Source organism: Protopterus annectens, chromosome 12.part0 (assembly GCF_019279795.1).
Source record: "Protopterus annectens isolate FY-2018-M chromosome 12.part0, PAN1.0, whole genome shotgun sequence".
Classification (NCBI taxonomy): Eukaryota; Metazoa; Chordata; order Ceratodontiformes; family Protopteridae; genus Protopterus; species Protopterus annectens.
This window is the reverse complement of record NC_056746.1, coordinates 24133341-24151719: the sequence shown is the minus strand read 5'-3', so window position 1 is coordinate 24151719 and position 18379 is coordinate 24133341. Positions and strand designations below refer to the sequence as shown.

Here is an 18379-nt window from a genome sequence, read left to right as displayed (position 1 = left end):
GTAAAATGTACTCAACAATGAATAGCTGGGAGTATGTGCATCTGCTTTGTCCATTAAAATCATCTGAAAGGCAAACAGAACTGGTGAACATATGACGCTGTCAAGAAATAGTTGATTACGTGTGGATATGAGTTCCAAGGTTGCCTGTATAAAAGCACTACAGAAATGAAGGACATAGCCTATGTTATGGCTGAAAAAAGACACATATGTTTTGCTTTGCTCACCACAAGCAAAATAACTGCTAGACCTCTTCACCGTTTGTATTTATTATGGATTATGCAACTTGCATAGAACACTGATGACAGATTATTCCTTTATTACTAAAACAATTATCCACAAATCAAACAAAACATTTCAAAATGCGAAACTTGTCTTATAAAGTGAGGGATACTAAAACTGGTGGTACTGTATTTATAAAATGATACACTAACAGTTTCAGTATTTACAAGCGCAAAACAAGATTCTTGAGATAAAGGCCACAATGTACACATATTCTGAGCATGGTTTAAAATGTAGTGACAAAGATAAAGTGTCTGTTACTGATCACAAGACCATATCTCAGTGAAATACATTTCTGCCGTCTGCAGAAATATTCACCAAGCAAGCACACAGGATTTGCATGATGAAGATGACTGCATACCTTTTAAAAATCTTGATCCCATACAGACAAAAAAGACAGCACCAGTGAGTACTAAGCCCAGCTGAATTTTTTTCTTTAGTGACTGTACAAAATTCCCAAGTGACAGATATCAGTTCTCAATCAATATCACTTAAAAGTGTGACCGTTTACATACATAACTCTAGTGTCAGTCATAAAACACACCATTAAATTAAACAGGAATGTAAAACCAAGACATCCATATAACACTACATGTATTCCAAAGCCTCAGCGAGTTAAATGTCATGCTGATGACTTGAAGATAAACAAAACACTGTTTTAGCAAAATATTTACTTCAATAGAACCAGCATTTTTGAACTGTGCATTAGGTCAGAGCAAACTTCATTCAGGCACATCACAATATCAGCCAAGGCTTGGATAAATGAGGATAAACAGTATTTACGGCCTTGCAATCACCCTACACTGTTTAGTTAAAATGTAACCATGAAAGCTGTCTTACAGTGGTAAATGTACAGCTCCTGAATGATAACTGCCAAGCATAATTTGTCCAAAGAAACAATCTTTTAGCAATAAAGGACAAGCCAGTGGGGCTGGAAACCAGACAGAAAACATGCTTGCAGGGTAGGATACTGCAGAAATAATGAAGGAAAAAACAAGTAGCTAATGATATGCAATACAGAAGTGAGCAGAGCAAAAGAAAAAAAATGACAATGGCTTGAAGCATCCAGCAAACTTCCTAAGCTATGGTCTACTGGTCCTCTGGCATAACTCAAAGAGGAACAGGACAAAGGACAACGTCTACAAAGTGTTTATTCCTATGTACGAAAACTATACAGCTAGTATACACAAATACATACAGAAAAATATGCTTGAAGGCAAAGTACAAAACACTGAACCAGCAGCTGCCTGCCCTAAAAATGCAAATATGGCCATTCTTTCAAAACTATATTCTGGAGTGGATTACTGATGAGACACTGCTATGCAGCTAATCAGGACTGATCATTCTACTGCTGCAAAAAATGTTTTCAAATGTAAAAAGAAAAAGACTGAAAACACAGAAAAAAAATGCCAACTTGCAAAATCCAGCCCCACCAAAATAAAATGAAAAAACTACCATCAAATACTGCAAAATCACCATACCTCTCAATTTGCAGATATTAAAAATAGGTATAATGGTTCGAGTACCTACAAGAAGCCAAAAGTCTGGATCCCTCATCAACATAAAATGTTAATTCTTAATAACACATAGCTCCTCCCACTTCTAGCAGGACTGTGGGATACTACTCAGAAACAAGTTTAAATATCTGTGTGAGTAAAATATAAGCATGTTATCGAAGACCCTGTAAATCTGTAGACCTTAACAGAGAATCTACCTCACACATTTATTTTTGTTTACGAAAAAGAGATGTAATGTGAGCCTTCTTTCTTTAAATTACTCGTGCCACCAGTATTTTGGACAAACAGTTTAGTTTTCTGCATTTCAAACAGCATCAAATTTTTGGTGGATGGGGGGTGGAGGTGGGGGTCAGTACATCATGTGTAGTTGTAAATTAAGCCTTAAAATAGGAAAGCACCTCCCAAAATAGGTAAATTGTATGAAGGGGTAAGTCATGCCTGAAAATAGAAATGTTCCTCTAAAAGATGTACAGATAAGTCTGAATATCATACTTAAAGGCAAGACATTGCATTCCAGTAGAATGTGAAAACAGAAATTCATCATATTCGTATAACAGTATTTCACTACTGGCCTTCAACAAAAGGTTTGGATAATTACTACAGGCACCAAAATGCAAAAAAAAGCACTTTACCCCCCCCCCCCAAAAAAAAAAAAAATAAGATTAAATATACATCTTAAGTTGAATGGCTATGATGCATTATCAGAGACATGTAAGTGTAGCTTCAAGCCTTTCAATTTTCAGGCATAAGCTAGAAGAACTTAAAATTCAATACATTTTGATCTTATTCAACAAATGATGCCTGTCACCCTTCAGTACCAAAAAATACTGGTAACTGCTTGTCACCATCGGGTACTTCCACAACATAGACACCAATTATTCCATAGATATTTGCATTGAAAATTGTGCTCCACACAGAATATACATGTGTTGCATCTTCACCTGCTGCACATATACTATCAGGCCCACAGCATATGAGCTGCACATGCTGAGCTGTACATATCCTACTACACTGAAACATTCATATAAATGTAAAGATATAAATTACTTTTACTGGAAACACACAATGGTTGTAACAAACACTCAGCAACTTAATCTGAAAATCAAGAGGTGACAGAAACACACCATTACAAAGAACTGAATATACAACTTTCAAATGAAAATCACCAACGCGCTATCATTTATATAATAAATACGACTTAAAAGTAATTAGAATTGATTAAAAGTAATCATTCTGTTGTGGCCTTGTTCCTCTTCTGCCTCATTAAGAGTGCTTAACTGAAAATGGTTCAATTCTATATGAATTATTGTAGGTAAAGTACTGAAATATACACTATTAAATTTATCTATGTTCATGGCAAAGACACAGCAAAATCCACGGGGTACTTGTCTACCTTCAAATAATCATGTTCCAATCTTACTGCAGAAACCTCAGAAACTAACATAGCACGGTTAGCAGATATGAACAGTTGTTTACTACTAAAACATCCAATGCTCCTGCTAATCATGGGGGCAGTAATAATTACAGATTGCAAGGAAAACCAAATCAGTACTACCATGAAGCGGTGTGTTTACTAACACATCTTTTAAACCTACTAGCAGTGTGGCTATCTGAGAAGAAATTATGCACATACGCATGACTGAGTACAAGTGCTGCAGATGAATTTGATCCTGCTATGACTCACTAACAGGACTTAACCTAAAGCTGTCCTCCCAAAAAATAAGCTTGCACAATCAAAATGATAGTCATTCTGAAGAACTGCATTCAGTGTTTCACTAGCATTGCTTTAGAGATTCAGATGAAAGTGACAGGGAAACCGAACATTTCAAATTTTCACTTCAGTTACCACATACGGCTTTCATGTGTATACCACTTGTAAAGTAAAAATAAATTATGAAGTGTTGTATATAAATGGCATACATTTAAAAAGTCATGTAGTATAATAGCTCTATACCTAACATCACTTTCCAAAGTTGGACATTTACACCTTAATCCCGTTCTTACATTTTACCAGGAGATTGTTTAAATAAAATGCATTATAAAACAGACCGTGCATGACTGCAGGAATATACATGTGAGCACACATAAGGAAGCAGACCACTAGATCTTGCCCTGATCACCACTGTACTGAAATGTGAGCCCTATTACTACTGGCAGTCTACTCTCCATGCTGCAGAAGTAAACAGTAGAGCAACTTTAACATACTGTACTACCAATGGGGCAGAACACATCATGAATCCAAAAGTAACAATCAGTGGAAAATGAAAGAGAACACAAAAATATGAAAGCTCAGAATATACAGTATATGGTGGTACTTCTGGATAAAGTATTGTTTCAGTTTTGTGCAACTTTATTTTCATTGTCCTTTATAATCAGACAGCTAATTCAATGTAGTGAAGATTGGTGTGACATCGAATAAAATTTGTGCAAAATCACAATGCAGTAGAGCGAAGTCCCAAGGGACTAGGTGGCGGGGCTCTGTTCGTCCTCCAGAAGCAGGAGACTTGCACAGCCAAGAAGAGGTTGAGAAGGACTACTGCTGCTGCTGTGCTTCCTCAAGCTTTCATTTGGCTTTGAAGAACCTGAAGAGAGAAAGAGAATGTCAGTAAATTTCAGCACTTCCCAACTTTCTGCTGTCAACAGTTTATGAGTGCAAATAAGACATAACACTTGGCTTAAACAAGTAAGCTATCTCAGTATCATATCTGAGCAGAGAACTGCATTTGTGTGAATACCTGTGTACATCTACCTGCCTAAAATACAGCTGCATGAACTAACTCACCACAACAGATGTCAGAATAATGGATTACTGCTACAATACAATTTGTAATGCCTGGAAATCAGCAGCAGATGGACATCTACAAATCTTACCAGCCAGACATAAAGAGCTTTTGATATTCCCAGAGATGCAATGGCCTCCTCTCTGCACTGAAGATGTTGGCAGGACAGAGAATTACTTGTAGAAAATGTGTGTATCCCACATCATCTTTAGTTCTTCTGTGTATACGTGTGTCTGTCTCGAGAGAGAAGTGCATCTGCTAGTCTGGACTTTGTGGTAGGCCTGGCAAAGTCCAACAGAAAAGATCTTCCTGCCACCTTACTGGGTGTAGGGCGGTGAGAATAAAGGCACAGTACAGAGCAAGACACAACCTCTCATCACAGATTTCAGGAAAAATTATCAAGGGGTTTACCAGAATGGAACCATACAGTGCAGAAGTGATTCCTGCACTCAGACAGCTACTGTTAAGGAGAGTTTATTCACATAACTGTACTATGTTTGTCATAATGATCAGTGTTGTCGTGCAATTCATAAAAACTACTAAAATCATGTAACACCTGAGCACAGACTTAGGTAGGGGAGTTTCCATGTCCTGCAAGACTGCAGCATCAAACCTACCACCATCTCCTAATGAGCATCACATGCACTTGTCATACTCATGTGCCCAAATGCCACAGCTTCAGAAAGAAACAGTCTAACGTGACAGGAAATATATTCCCGTAGCACTTACACTGAGTACAATCCCTTATATCAAACCCTTACCCAAAGAATAGATTTATAAGCAATAAAACAGACCTCTTGAGAGGCTTGGGAGAAGGCAGGTATCATGATAGCTGTGTTAAGACATAGTCCTGCATTGCTCTCTCCAAGGAAGCTCTGGCACTGGAAATAAAGAATCTAACTTGTACACTTCTTGGTCCTTGGTGCATATGTTTGGTAAGTCAGCTAAAGTTCATACGTCTGAGAGCACTCATCAAAGTACCACTCTATAGCTTAATTACCATAACAGTAGACGCCTGCATCCTGCCAAGCATACCATACATATGACCAGTCAACAAAGTTTCAGGTTTCTTCACTACATGTTGTCTGCTCACAGTACAAGATGATGTGCTAGTATAAGAGGAAAGTACAGTTGTGTACACTTACTATAAATGTAGATGTTTGACCGTACTCACTATTGCAGTTCTGACTTGTGGCATTTCCTGCTGTGGACTACCAGAGTAAAAATCTCCATCCTCCTAAGGCTTGCAAATACCCTCCCTTGATGTTAGTACATTTGGGTATAAAGGGAGCCAGTGAATGCATGGCAGTTTATTCTTTCCCCTAAGAAGGCAGGAGCCCCCAGGATGAATCATAAGAAAGGGGAAAAAGGTAGAAAAAGGGGCCTGCAGGGTAAACACCCAGAGGGTCTTCTGGTTAGTGAAGAGACTAGAAGCAGACTACTACTGTAGGGAAAAGGGAGGGAATGAAGACTGCAACAGTGAATATTCTTGAATATCTACATTTATGGTAACAGTACACAACTTTACTATGTTCTTTGTGTTTCACTGTTACAGTCTTGACTTGTGGGATGATTCCCAAAGCTGAGATGAGGGTGGAAGATAGATTATGGAAAAGAGAGGATGCCCTGCGAGACTGCAGTGGCAAACTCTGCTCTAGACTTGGAGAAGGCAGATAAGTAGTAGTGCCTGGTAAAGGTATCCACAGATGACCAGGTAGCAGCTTCTAAAATGTCTTTGGTAGGTACTCCTTTCAGGAAGGTAGCAGAGGTAGAATTGGCCCTAGTAGAGGGAGTCCTGACAGCAGAGGTAGAAGTGGCCCTAGTAGAGGGAGTCCTGACAGCAGAGGTAGAAGTGGCCCTAGTAGAGGGAGTCCTTACAGTTTCAAGAGGCTTCTTGCCATGATGGCTATAACAAAAGGAAATACAGGAGGAGATCCACTTGGAGATAGCCTTCTTGGAGACTGGTTTCCCTTCACAGCCAATGGCAAAGGACACAAAGAGTTGGTCTGATTTTCTGAAAGATTTAGTTCTGTCACGACAGTAGTGAAGCTGTCTGTGCACATCCAAGGAGTGAAGGATTCTTTCCTCTCAGTTGTGAGACTTGTGGGAGAAGGTGGGCAAGTGTATGGCTTGATTCAAGGATATGTCCGTTACCACCTTTGGCATAAAGAATGTATTAAACCTGAGTGATACTCTGTCTGGGTGGAATACGAGAAATGGTTCCACTGCCATGAGAGCCTGTAGCTCAGAGACCCTCCTAGCTGAGGTGATAGCCAGTAAAATGTCAGTCTTCAGGTTAAGAATTTTATATCAGCAGAAGCTACCGGTTCAAAGGGGGGGGGGGGTAGCGTTAATTTCTCTAGAACAAAACTGAGGTCACCTGTAGGTGTGGGTTATCTCATGGCAGGTCTGTTGTGAACTTCTCCCCTAAGGAATTTTTTCATCAGGGGTGGAAAAGATAGGAGGAAGAGTAGGAATGTGGGTTGAAATGGCAGAGACATGAATTTTGATGGAAGAAAAGGATAGGCATGTGTCCACCAGGCTAGCCAGGTAATCTAAATGGCAGAGATATTGGCTGAGTTAGGATTGAGGCATTGCTGCTGACACCAAATGGAGAATCTTTTCCACTTGGCTGAGTATTATTTTCTAGTACTAGGCTTTCTAGCCTCTTTGAGAATGTTTTGAACTTGTCTGCTTAGGGTGTGCTCAAACTAGTATTCTGGGGAATTATCCAGGCTGAGAGTTTGAGAGTCTGTAGGTTGGGATGCACAAACCGCCCCTTGTCCTGAGTCAGAAGGTCCACTCTCTGAGGTAAGTGCCATGGATGTTTGTTGTTTAAACTTAGTAGCAGAGGATACCTGTGTTGCCTTGGCCAGTCTGAGGCTATCAGGATGACCTTTGGGCCTTCTTCCCTGATTTTTAGGAGGACCCTTGGAAAAAGAGGCGGGGAGGAAATGCACAAAGGAACAGGTGGCTCGAAAGGAAGGAGAAAGCATTTGCTCTCCAGGCTGTGGGTAGTTTGCTCCTGGAACAGAATCTTTATAGTCGAGCATTTTCTTTGGTGGCAAATAGGTCTATCTGTAGGCATCCCCATTTATGGACTATGATAAGAAATGTTTCCTGATGCAAATGCCACTCATGGGGATCTCAAGTTCATGCTGCGATGATCTGCTAGAGTGTTTTGAGTCTCTTGGAGATGCTGTGCTATTAGGTGCAACCACAGTGTGTAAGCTGTCTACCAGACCTGCATCGCTAGTCAACAAACAGGGTAACACTGGATGACCCCTTGGTTGTTTATTTACCACATGACTGTGGTGGTGTTTGTTTTGACAAGCAGGGCACTTGCTTTCCACTGATCTTTGAAAGCCACTAGGACCTTTTGCACTGCTAACAGTTCTTTCCAGTTTATGTGCTTCTGTCTGAATTGATCTTCTCATTTGCCCTGGGATGATTGAAGGTGCAGGAAATGGAATCCCAGGCTTTCTCTGAAGCATCTGTGGTTATAGTTTGGCTTTGAAGGATGACCCTGAAAGTGAGACCCAGGTTCTGGGCACATGCCTGTGTCCACCATGCAAATTCCTGGAAGCAAGGTATCTGCTGAACTTCTGTCTCCAGGGATTGTTTGTACTGGCACCACAGATTCTATTCTTGAAGTGCCACTGGAGCGTCCTCATGTGTAGCCTGGCCAGAGGGATCTTGAGGATACAAGATGCCATGTAGCCCAAATACTGAGGAATTCCCTGCCTGACAGGCATTACTTCTTCATAATGCTTTAGAAGTACTGAGTCAAGAAGGAAACCTTTTCTGGAGGGAGGAAGGCCTTTTGAAGGGAGGAATTCAGAACAAACTCCAAGAAAACTATCCTGGTGGATAGGTCTGTGCTGGATTTGTGAAGATTTATGGTGAACCCCAAGAAGGTGAGGAGGGTCTGAGTGAAGGCCAGATCCTTGAGGAACTTTGACTGACTCATGGCTTGAATGAGGCAGTTGACTAGAAGCCATAAATTTAGATCCCTCTTGTTCTGCAGAAGATGATCACAGGAGCTAAACACTTTGTGAAGACGCTGGAAGCAGTAGGAAAGCCGTAGGGCAGTGCAGAGAATTGTGAGTGACTGGTACTTGCACTGAAACGAAGAAAACTTCTGTAATATTCCTCTACAGGGATATGGAAGTAAGCATCTTTTAGGTCTAAGGTGACCATTAAAGCCTGAAGGACTACATGGGCAGAAGTTTTTGAAAAGTCAACATTTTGAATTTTGGTACTAGCAGGGACTGACTGAGGGTGGACAGGTCTAGAAAAGGGCACCACGAGCCTTCCTTTCTGGGAACCAAGAATAGCCTGGAGTAGAACTCCTTCCCTATTTGATGATCTGGCACGGGTTCCACTGACCCCTGTGAGCATAGGTTGTGAATCTGAAAAAAGGGCCTATGCTCTTTGATTTTGTGGAATATCCGGATAACTTGAGTATCTTAATGGCTCTTTGAAAGTAAGCTTGTAACCGTCTCAGATAGCTTTCAGAACTCACCTATCTGAAGTACTGAGGGACAAGTTTTCTTTAAACAGGTATAGACTCTTCCTATCTTTTCTGGAGAGGGTGGGGGGTGAGTAGGGGAAAGGAAGAGTCATTGCTGTTCTCTGCCAGGCCCTTGTGACCTAGAACTTCCCCTGCCTGTGGGTTCCTGCGGACCACTGCCTGGGTCTTTGTGATTGCTACTGCCTTTAAGGCCTTTCCCTCTGAGGCTTCCTCTGGTCGCTTTTAAGAGGGAAAGACCAGTGTTTAGTGGGAAAATTTTGAATAAAACTAGGAGGCTGAACTTGGAGGAAGTCCTTGACAGTTTGTGTAGATTTTTCTCGGCTGAACTTGGAGGAAGTCCTTGACAGTTTGTCTACATTTTTCTCTATCCTCCATCTTTTTTTTAGCACAACCTCAGCCTTTGGCCCAAAAAGGAAGCCCTTATCCAGGGATGTATCTAGAAGTTTGGATTTGACATGATCTGGTAGGGTCTGTTCCCTAAGCCAAGCATGCCCTCTAATGACAGAGCCAGATACAGCAGCTTGGCTAGAGGTCTCCACAGCATCATAGCCACAGTGTAATGAGTGTCTAGCCACCTGGGAGCTGGAATGGCAAAGGTCCAACAATTCCTTAGAAATGTTCTTGTCCTCCAGGGAGGATACCTTTTGCTTCATTTATACTTTGTTGGTATTTTATCATATGGAACTGGCAGTTAAGGGCTAGGGTAATAGAAGTGTAGACTTTTTTTTTTTTACTAAACCTATCAAGGCCCCTGGTTTCTTTGTCAGTAGGTAAAAGATTCTTTGAAGAGCTGGCATTTGCTCCCTTGGGACCTGGAGTGATAACCCTCTAGGTCAGCAGAGGTTTTGGAAGAGGTATTTATGTGAGTTCAGCACCCTATGAAACCTGTCTGGTTTTCAAGACCCTGGAGGTAGAGAATCTGGATTCAGGGAAGAGTCCATAAAAACATTCTCTACTACCTCCAATACAGGAGAAATAGTCAAAGGTTTGTGTTCTGGGTGGTCAAGGAACTCCCTGACCCTCTTTTTAAATTGTGGGTATTCCTGCACCTCCCACTGGAAATACTCCCTCATGGCATGGAGTGCGATGTCTTCAACAGCTGAAGCTGAAGGCAGATTCTCCTCAGAATCTGAAGCTTCAAAAGAAGCGAGGAAGGGTCCCTCCTCCAAGACAGACTCCTCCTGGTCAGAATCCTCATCTGAATCAGGAGGTTCACAGAAAACTTCAAGGGTAGGATCCCGGATCCCTCTTCCTTTTCCCTGGGGAAGACTCCAAAGGGGGTTGCCTAGCTCTAAGGAGATAAAGTCCTCAGCTAACCTGACCAGGTCTTGCTGATAACCTGCAGAGTGGCAGCTGGTAGGCCCAGGTATAGGACCTGAGGTAGAACTTTTCTTTCAAGCAGTTTTGGCCTTGGGTCTAGACACGTCCGCAATCCTGATGCCAGTCTCTTTGTATGGCAGAACTGTTGCAGGCTGATGCACTGAAGGAACATTGCCGGTACAAGATCGCTCATTGGAAGCTGCTGAATGACTCTGGACATGACTGATGAACTGAAAGCCAAGGTCTGTGTAGAAGCTGAGGAACCTGACAGCATATTGGACTCTGTAAAGGTCCTGACAAAGGCCTGCACCACCACCTCAGTAAAAGAAGGGGGCTGTGAAAGCACCTCGCCTTCTTCAAGGATAATTTCACCTTCAATAATAATGAGCCTTGGTGGACTGGCAGACTGTGAATGGTTGTCATCCTGGGCTCTAAGCTTGGGTATTTTTCCTTGTGCTTCTTATGCTTAGGGAACTCAACCTTGGGACGACTGGCGGATGCCATCGAATGATGTGAAGATGTTGACAGTTTAATATGCCTAGCTAAGATTTCGGCCCTACACCTGAAAGTCCTAGAATTTAAATCAGGGCCTAGACAGGTGACACATAAAGCATGAAAGTCTTGGTGTGGGATTTGCTTACTACAGCGGAGACAATTGTTAACATTATCTGACATGAGCCTAAGCAAGAAAAAAAAAGAGTTCCCCAATGGGATGCTTAGCTTTAGAAGACCTCTCTCTGGTGTGGACCGACCGATGCACTGAAACACTGCTTCAGGCTCCAATGGCAAGAAAAGACTGATGTTATGGCGTCACTTAGCTCCCTTTATACACAAGCGGGAAGGCCAGCCAAGGGCTTCCACAGCAGGAAATCCCACAAGGCAGGACTGCAACAGTGAAACATGAAGAACATCATAAGGACATCCTAAAAAACAAAGTTTTTTTTTGCTTTAAAAAGGGAGGTGAAGCTTAAAGCTCTCAGTAAGTAAGGTGTTAGAAAAACAAAAGCAAAAAAAAAAAAAAAAAAAAAAAAAAAAAAGGTAAGGAATACCCCCAAATACCCCAAACTAGGGAGGAAAACAAAGAAAATGGAGGGCGTGTGCCACCACTACAAGACAGAATGATTTGAATATCTACTGCGTGTTAAGTTAACTACACAACTACCATACTCATTTGATCACTGCTGTAGTAGCCATTACAACATGGGACTAATGCTTACTGCTAAAGCTCAAGAAAAAACTGATGCAGTGGGCTAAGGCTGTGTGCTGTAGTTCCTGAGGCACACTGCTTGGATAGTACACAACAGCCATCTACAAATTGTTTGTTTAGATACTGGTTGACTTTTTTCCTTACCATCTAGTGCACAAAAAGTTGATTTGACTTTCTAAAATCCCTAGTTTTGTCCAAATAACATTTTAGTTGTCTGTGGACATACAGGATGTGAAGAAGTTCTTTCCTCTTATTTTTAAGGCCAGGCTAGAAAACACAGCATTGGATAGTCTTGACAGCAAACTCGGACACAATTTTAGGCATTTTGTGTCAGATCAAAAATGGCTGGAGAGCCTGCAATTCAGATACCAGTCTAGCAGAAGTCAAGAGCTACTGGCAGGGCAGTATTCCCAGTAAGGAACTTCAGAGAAATATTAGCTGCAGGTTCAAATGAAAATAAACTTAACGTCTCTAAAATAAAATTCAGATCCCAAGAAGGAGACACACTTTTTCTTGGTGGCCTGATATGCAAAACTCACTTTAAAATTAGTTAACTTGGGATAAAGATGAAACAGGAGGATTCAGTGACAGAGAAGCTGAAATGGCAGACACATGCACCTTAACTGAAGTCTACACTAGGCCTGAACTAGACAATTCACACAAGTACTGGAGAGCCAAGGTGTACCTGTTTGGGATGGGTTCTGTCCTCAATTTTGGCACAAACTAGAACATCTTTTCCATTTGGCTAAGACTTTTCTGGTGGCAGGTTTCCTTGCCTCCAACAACTGTTGCATGCCCTCAGGAAAAAAAGGTGCCTAGATGGGGTCAAAAGCTTATCACCCACACAGTTTGATCAAGACTTTGGATGTTGGGATGAATTCAAGGATCCAATGTCCCATGTGAACATGTCCCCTCTGAGCAGAAAGTTTCTGGTAACTACCCCTTGGCCAGCTGCATGAGAATTGAGAACCAGTGCTGTATGTGCCAAAAGCCCATCACCTGCAACATCTCTGGTAGGTATTTCCTGTTATTCTGACAGGCTTTGGAAAACAGAGGAAAGTGGGGAAAGCATAAAGAAACATCTTGGGAATGAAGTATCTATTCTCCATGACTTTCTGCAAGGTATCCTGAAACAGAAAGGTTTCAGTTGTCTGTTTAGATAGGAGGTAAATAGATTGAAAACATATCTGTTCTTCATGTCGTTCTGTTAGGTATCCTAAAACAGAACTTGTTTCAGTTGCCTATGCAGATAGGAGGTAAATAGATCTACTTGGAGTGTTCTAGTGGTGGACTACCAGCAAAAAGGCCTCTGGGTATAGCATCCACTCATGAAGGTCTCTACTGGATCTGCTTAAACAGTCTACTACAGTATTCTACTCTGATGTAATGTAAGTTGCCTTTTAGGGTTAAGATGTGTTGAATGGCTACATCCAGGGCAATCATGGACAGTCTGCAGTGGATAAGATCTTTTTCCCCTTGTCTGTTGATATGCCACGTCACTGTGATATTGTCTGGTTTAGGTAACAGAGCTCCTAAGGACCAAAACAGATTTAGTGCTTTCAGGACATTTATGAGGGCAGTCTTTTCCATCAGACTGTGTGTTTGTGTCTGCATTGTGGCTCACAAACCCCCTGGATGTTGACACCTTCAGAAACGGCATCACCCAGGCAAAGTCCAAGGACTATGAACACAGACTGACAAGAGCTGGGAGGTGAAAAAGGAATTCCTGGATTTACAAAGACTTTTCTGTCTAACTAAAGGAGTTCTTCAATTACAGAACTGAGCATAACAACTAGAACAGAGAGAGTATGAAGACTCTGGGCCAAAAAGATCTAAGGGACCACTGTATCTTCCTTGTGTGGAGACTAGCGGTTTCTCTCCTCCCAATTCCATCTGCAAATCTTGAGAATTCTCAGAAATTCACTTGCAGTAAACATTTTCTGTTGTGAAAAATGGAGAAAGTGACAATGGTGACAACGCATTTCTTCTTGTGGAAGAAAAGGCTATCACAGGTGTCCAAAACACATCCTAGAAAAACTGTCTTGGAGTATGGCATCAAGGATGACATTTTTAAATTTAATGTAAATTCTAGACTGTTGAGAAAATTCATGGTGAACTCTAAAGAATTCCAAGTGGCCTGGCTGGTAGATACTGACATCGGGCAATCATTAGCTATCACTGGGGCAAAGCACCAGGTGAAGACTCTTCGGACAGCAGAGAGACACTAAAGGGTAAAGAAATGTACTGAAAATGCATCCCTAAAAAAAAGGGTCTTAAAAACATCTTTTATGTGAATAGGAATGTGCAAATAAACATTTTCAGGTCCAATGTGGCTAGGAATGTACAGGCTAGCAGGAGAGGAAAAGACTGTTTGCATTGTTAACATTTTGAATTTTGGAATATGAAGAAAAGTGTTCAGTTTGGAAAGGTCTGAAATGGGCTACCAAGTGCCTTCCTTTCTGGGAACTAGAAAAGGTTTGGAATGAAAACATTTTCCCAAAAGGAAAGAGGAAACTTCCTCTATGACACCATGAAACAAAATATCTGTAGTGATATGAGGCAGAAATTGAAGCTGGTTCCTTGCAGGTTGAAGAGTTCTGGATGGAATACTATGGGATTTGGCCACTACATCCTGTACTCATGCTCTACAATACTTTGTACCCAAGAGTCTGAATTTATTGATTGCCAGGCCAGAAAACACATATGTATGAGCTTGCTGCAATTCTGAGAGGAAGGCTGAGGTTGGGAAGGGAGAATGGGGTATATGGTTAGTTTTTCTTTTAGAAGGAGGACTCAAGACCCATTCCCCTTTCTTTTTAGTGTCTGCTTGCCATTTCTTCTTAAATTGCTGTTTGAAACATTTTTGCTGGCCTAACCATAATGTTTTTGAAAAATGGCCCTGGACTGAAGAGATAGTTTCTTTGATATACAGGAATGGTGCTCAAAGGAAAATTTGCTTAACTTCTTGAATTAATTTGCCTTTTTTATCTTATTTTAAATACCTTAGTAGAGGAATTATCAAACAAAAGGTATTTTCCTAGACAGGCATTCAAGGGCCTTTACATCCTTTGGAAAATACTGAAGTCTTATCCAGGGATTTGTTATCATGGAGTCCCAGTAGCAGCAGCCTTGGAGACATCATATGCACATTTGATCACATTTAGAAAACAGAGATCCAGAGATGACAGCTTCTAAAAGACTGGATTTATCCTCAGAGTTAGGGAAGGTTAGCCAAGGACTGATACAGATTTGCAAATGTGGACAAAAAGCACCGACATATGGTTTGGCAGTTTACTGCCCTAAATGAGAAAGAAAAGGAGTGCAAGTTTTTTTCCAAATCCATCAAAAGTATGGTTATCCTTGTCATTATAGTCAGTTAGCAGACGTTATTTAGTACCCCCCCCCCCCCATGCACCCAAGGAAATAACAGCAGGTTTTAATAAAGATATTTTTGAGTATCTGTATCTGGGACTCTAAAGTACCCATCAAGCCTGTTTGGAGTTATGAATTGAAAATCTAGCGACAGTGATGCTGCTACAGGAAAAGCTTTCCCCAATACGTGCAAGAAAGGACTGATGGAGACAGGTTTAGCAGAAATTCATGCTGAAGAAAGTAAACTTACCATAAAAGTACATGTTCGAATGATCACTGCTGCAGTAGCCTTAAACTAAATGGGTTATACCCTGTATAGGACAGCCTGCTTCCAAAGCTTCAGGGCACCTTCCATGCACCTAAACTGTTAATCAACTCAAGCAGAGCCTATTAAAAAGACAGGTTTGGACAACAAACTCTTCAGAGGTTTCATGCCAATACAGAAATGGAGGTTAAGCCTTGAAAAGACAATGCTAGGAATAACAAAAAAATAAATGTTCACAGTCTGGCATAAACAACACACCAACAAAAAAGGGGATGAGGGGAGGGAGCAGCTACTGCAAATGTGATCATTTTGACATCTACTGTTACGGTAAAGCTACTTACACAGCTGTACCATGTCCTTCATACTGATAACTGCTAAAGTAGTGTTACCTATTATGGGTAGACTACTCTGGCATACTGCATTTGGGAGGTGAAAGGAGAAGAATGGTCCTAGCAAAGCCTGGTCCAGAACTAGGGGAGGAATCACGCTTACATTGCTTTGTAAATGTACAGAGGAGTAAGCAGCAGCTTCTAGAATACGTCTAAGACACAACCCTTTCCAAAAAGCCATAGATGAAGCCAAGGCCCTGGTAGAGTGGGCATTGACCATGCCTGGAATAGTTTTGTTGTGGTAAGTATAACAAAAGTACAGTTGTGTACACTTACTATAAATGTAGATGTTCGAGTGTATTCACTGTTGCAGTCATCACATTTGGGTTATCTGCTTGCAGTAGCCCTCAGTAGGCCTGATTATCAAAGTCTTGGGTCCTGCATCAGTTGCTGTCTCATCTTCTATGACGTCAGGTAGTCAGGGGTATAAAGCATGCAGCCGAAGCCATTACATCAGTTTTTCTTGCCCTAGATGTCAGGTGCCCCCATAATGGGAAGCAATTATACACAAGGTTACACCTCCAACAAAAAAGCAAATACACCAAAAAAGCTTTAAGCATAGTAACCAAGAATAGAGGTATAGTCAACAGAAGTCAGGGGGCTGGAGGGAGGGTAACCAGGACTGCAACAGTGAATACACTCGAACATCTACATTTACGGTAAGTGTACACATCTGTACTATGTTCTTCATGTTTCACTGTTGCAGTCATCACATTTGGATATATTCCCAAAGCTAAGGATGGGAGGAAGTAATAAGATAGCATTAGGACCAGCTATAACGCCCTGAAAGACTGCAGTGGCAAAACCAGCTCTGGATTTAGAAAACATTGGCAAGTGGTAATGCTTAGTGAAGGTATGTAAAGAATTCCAGGTAGCAGCTTCTCGGATGTCCCTGGTAAGGACACCCCTAGGAAAGGCTGTAGAGTTAGATGCAGCCCTGGTTGAATGTGGTCTTATCCCCTGTGGGGTAGGTTTTCCATGGTGCTTACAGCAGAAATGAATGCAATGGCCTATCCACTTAGAAATGGTTTGCATTGAAATGGCCTTCCCCTTTGCCCCTGCAGCAAATGCAACCAGCAGCTGTTCAGATTTCCTGAGAGGTTTAGTCCTGTCCAGGTAAAATCTAACTTGTCTGTGCACATCCAAGGAGTGCAGTATTCATTTCCCTTTGTTCTGTGGATTAGAGAAGAAGGTTGGCAAATGAATGGACTGATTACGGGCCACACTGGATACCACCTTGGGCATGAAGGAGGGATTGGTCCTGAGAGACACCCTGTTTGCATGAAAGATGATGAAAGGCTCCACTGCCATGAGGGCCTGTAATTCAAACACCCTTCTTGCTGAAGTGATGGCTAGAAGGAAGTCTGTTTTCCAAGAAAGGAATTTCATCTCTGCATTTGCAGCTGGCTCAAAGGGAAGTAGAGTGAGCTTTTCCAATACAAAGTTAAGGTCCCAGGCTGGAGTAGGGGAGCTCTCCTGGGTGGTCTTAAGTTTTTGACCCCTCTGAGGAATTGCTTCAGCAGTAGATGAGAGAAGAGGGGTGGTTCTGTACTGTAATGAACTGAAATGGCTGAGGCATGAACTTTAATGGAGGAAAAGGAAAGGCCCTTGTGCAGCATCTCAGTGAAGTGTTGAAGAATCTGAGGTAAATTGGGCGCTGCTGTGCCCATCATCTGAGTTTGGCTCCAGGAACAGAATCTTTTCCATTTTTCAGCATACGATTTTCTAGTACTAGGCCTCCTTGCCTCCAGAATGTCACCGATCACTTGCTTACTGAGGGATGCTAACGGAGAGATTAGGTAATTAGCCAGGCTGCCAGGTTCAGGGTTTGAAGCTGTGGGTGCAGAATCTGGCCCTCCTGCTGAGACAGCAGGGCAGAGGTCTGAGGCAGGTGTCATGATGCCAGCGGTGACACACTGCGCAAGAGGGGGTACCAGTGTTGGCGTGGCCAGTCTGGTGCAATCAGTATTGTCCTTGGTTTGTCCTATTTGTTATTTAGTAGTACCTTGGAGAGGAGAGGCAGAGGGGGAAAGGTATAAACTGATATGTTTTTCCAGGTGAAGGCCAAGGCATCCACTTTCCAAGCTTATTTGTGGGAAGTCCTTGTGCAGAATTTGTCCAATTGGTAGTTCTGGGGGAAGGCAAACATGTCTATCTCTGGGCTTCCCCATTTGTTTCACAACATGCTGAATATCTTTGCTTCCAGTTTCCACTCGTTTGGGTCCTTGAAATTTCTGCTTAGGTTGTCTACCAGTGTATTTAGCTTTCCTGGCAGGAATGGAGCCTGTAGGTGCACTCGGTAGCTCAAGGCTGTATTCCACAGAGCCATAGCTAGTCTTCAGAGAGTGTATGTGTGGCTTCCCCCCTGCTTGTTTATGTACCACATAACAGTGGTGTTGTCCGTCTTTACCAATAATTGTCCTGGAAGAATGTGGTCCTTGAAGGCAGTCAGAGCATTCTGTACAGCTAACATTTCTTTTTGACTGATATGCAGGCACATTTGACTTGGGTTCCATTTGCCCTGAATGCACTTCCCTGCCAAGTGAGCCCCCCATGCTTAGTCTGATGCATCTGTTGTTAGGGTTTGGGCAGCAGGGGGTAGAGTGAATGGCAGTCCCTTGTTTTGGTGGCAAGCCCCTGCCCACCAAAGGAACTCTATCCGTAGACAAGATATGATAGGAATCATTGATTCTAGATCCTGAGAATGTTGACACCA

The 18379-nt window shown here is 42.0% G+C and overlaps 1 protein-coding gene across 2 annotated transcripts in view; it reads right to left on the bottom strand.

Moving 5' to 3' along the window:
• Nucleotides 1-250: 250 nt before the first annotated feature.
• Nucleotides 251-18379, bottom strand: part of MGRN1 (mahogunin ring finger 1) — a 578779-nt gene continuing 560650 nt past the window's right edge. The window contains exon 16 of one of the 2 annotated variants that reach the window (XM_044089069.1): nt 251-4378. In XM_044089069.1, coding sequence (XP_043945004.1) covers nt 4260-4378 — 119 coding nt within the window. In that variant the 3' untranslated portion in view covers nt 251-4259. The remainder of the gene's footprint in view (nt 4379-18379) is intronic. The other variant, XM_044089070.1, reaches the window with a different exon arrangement.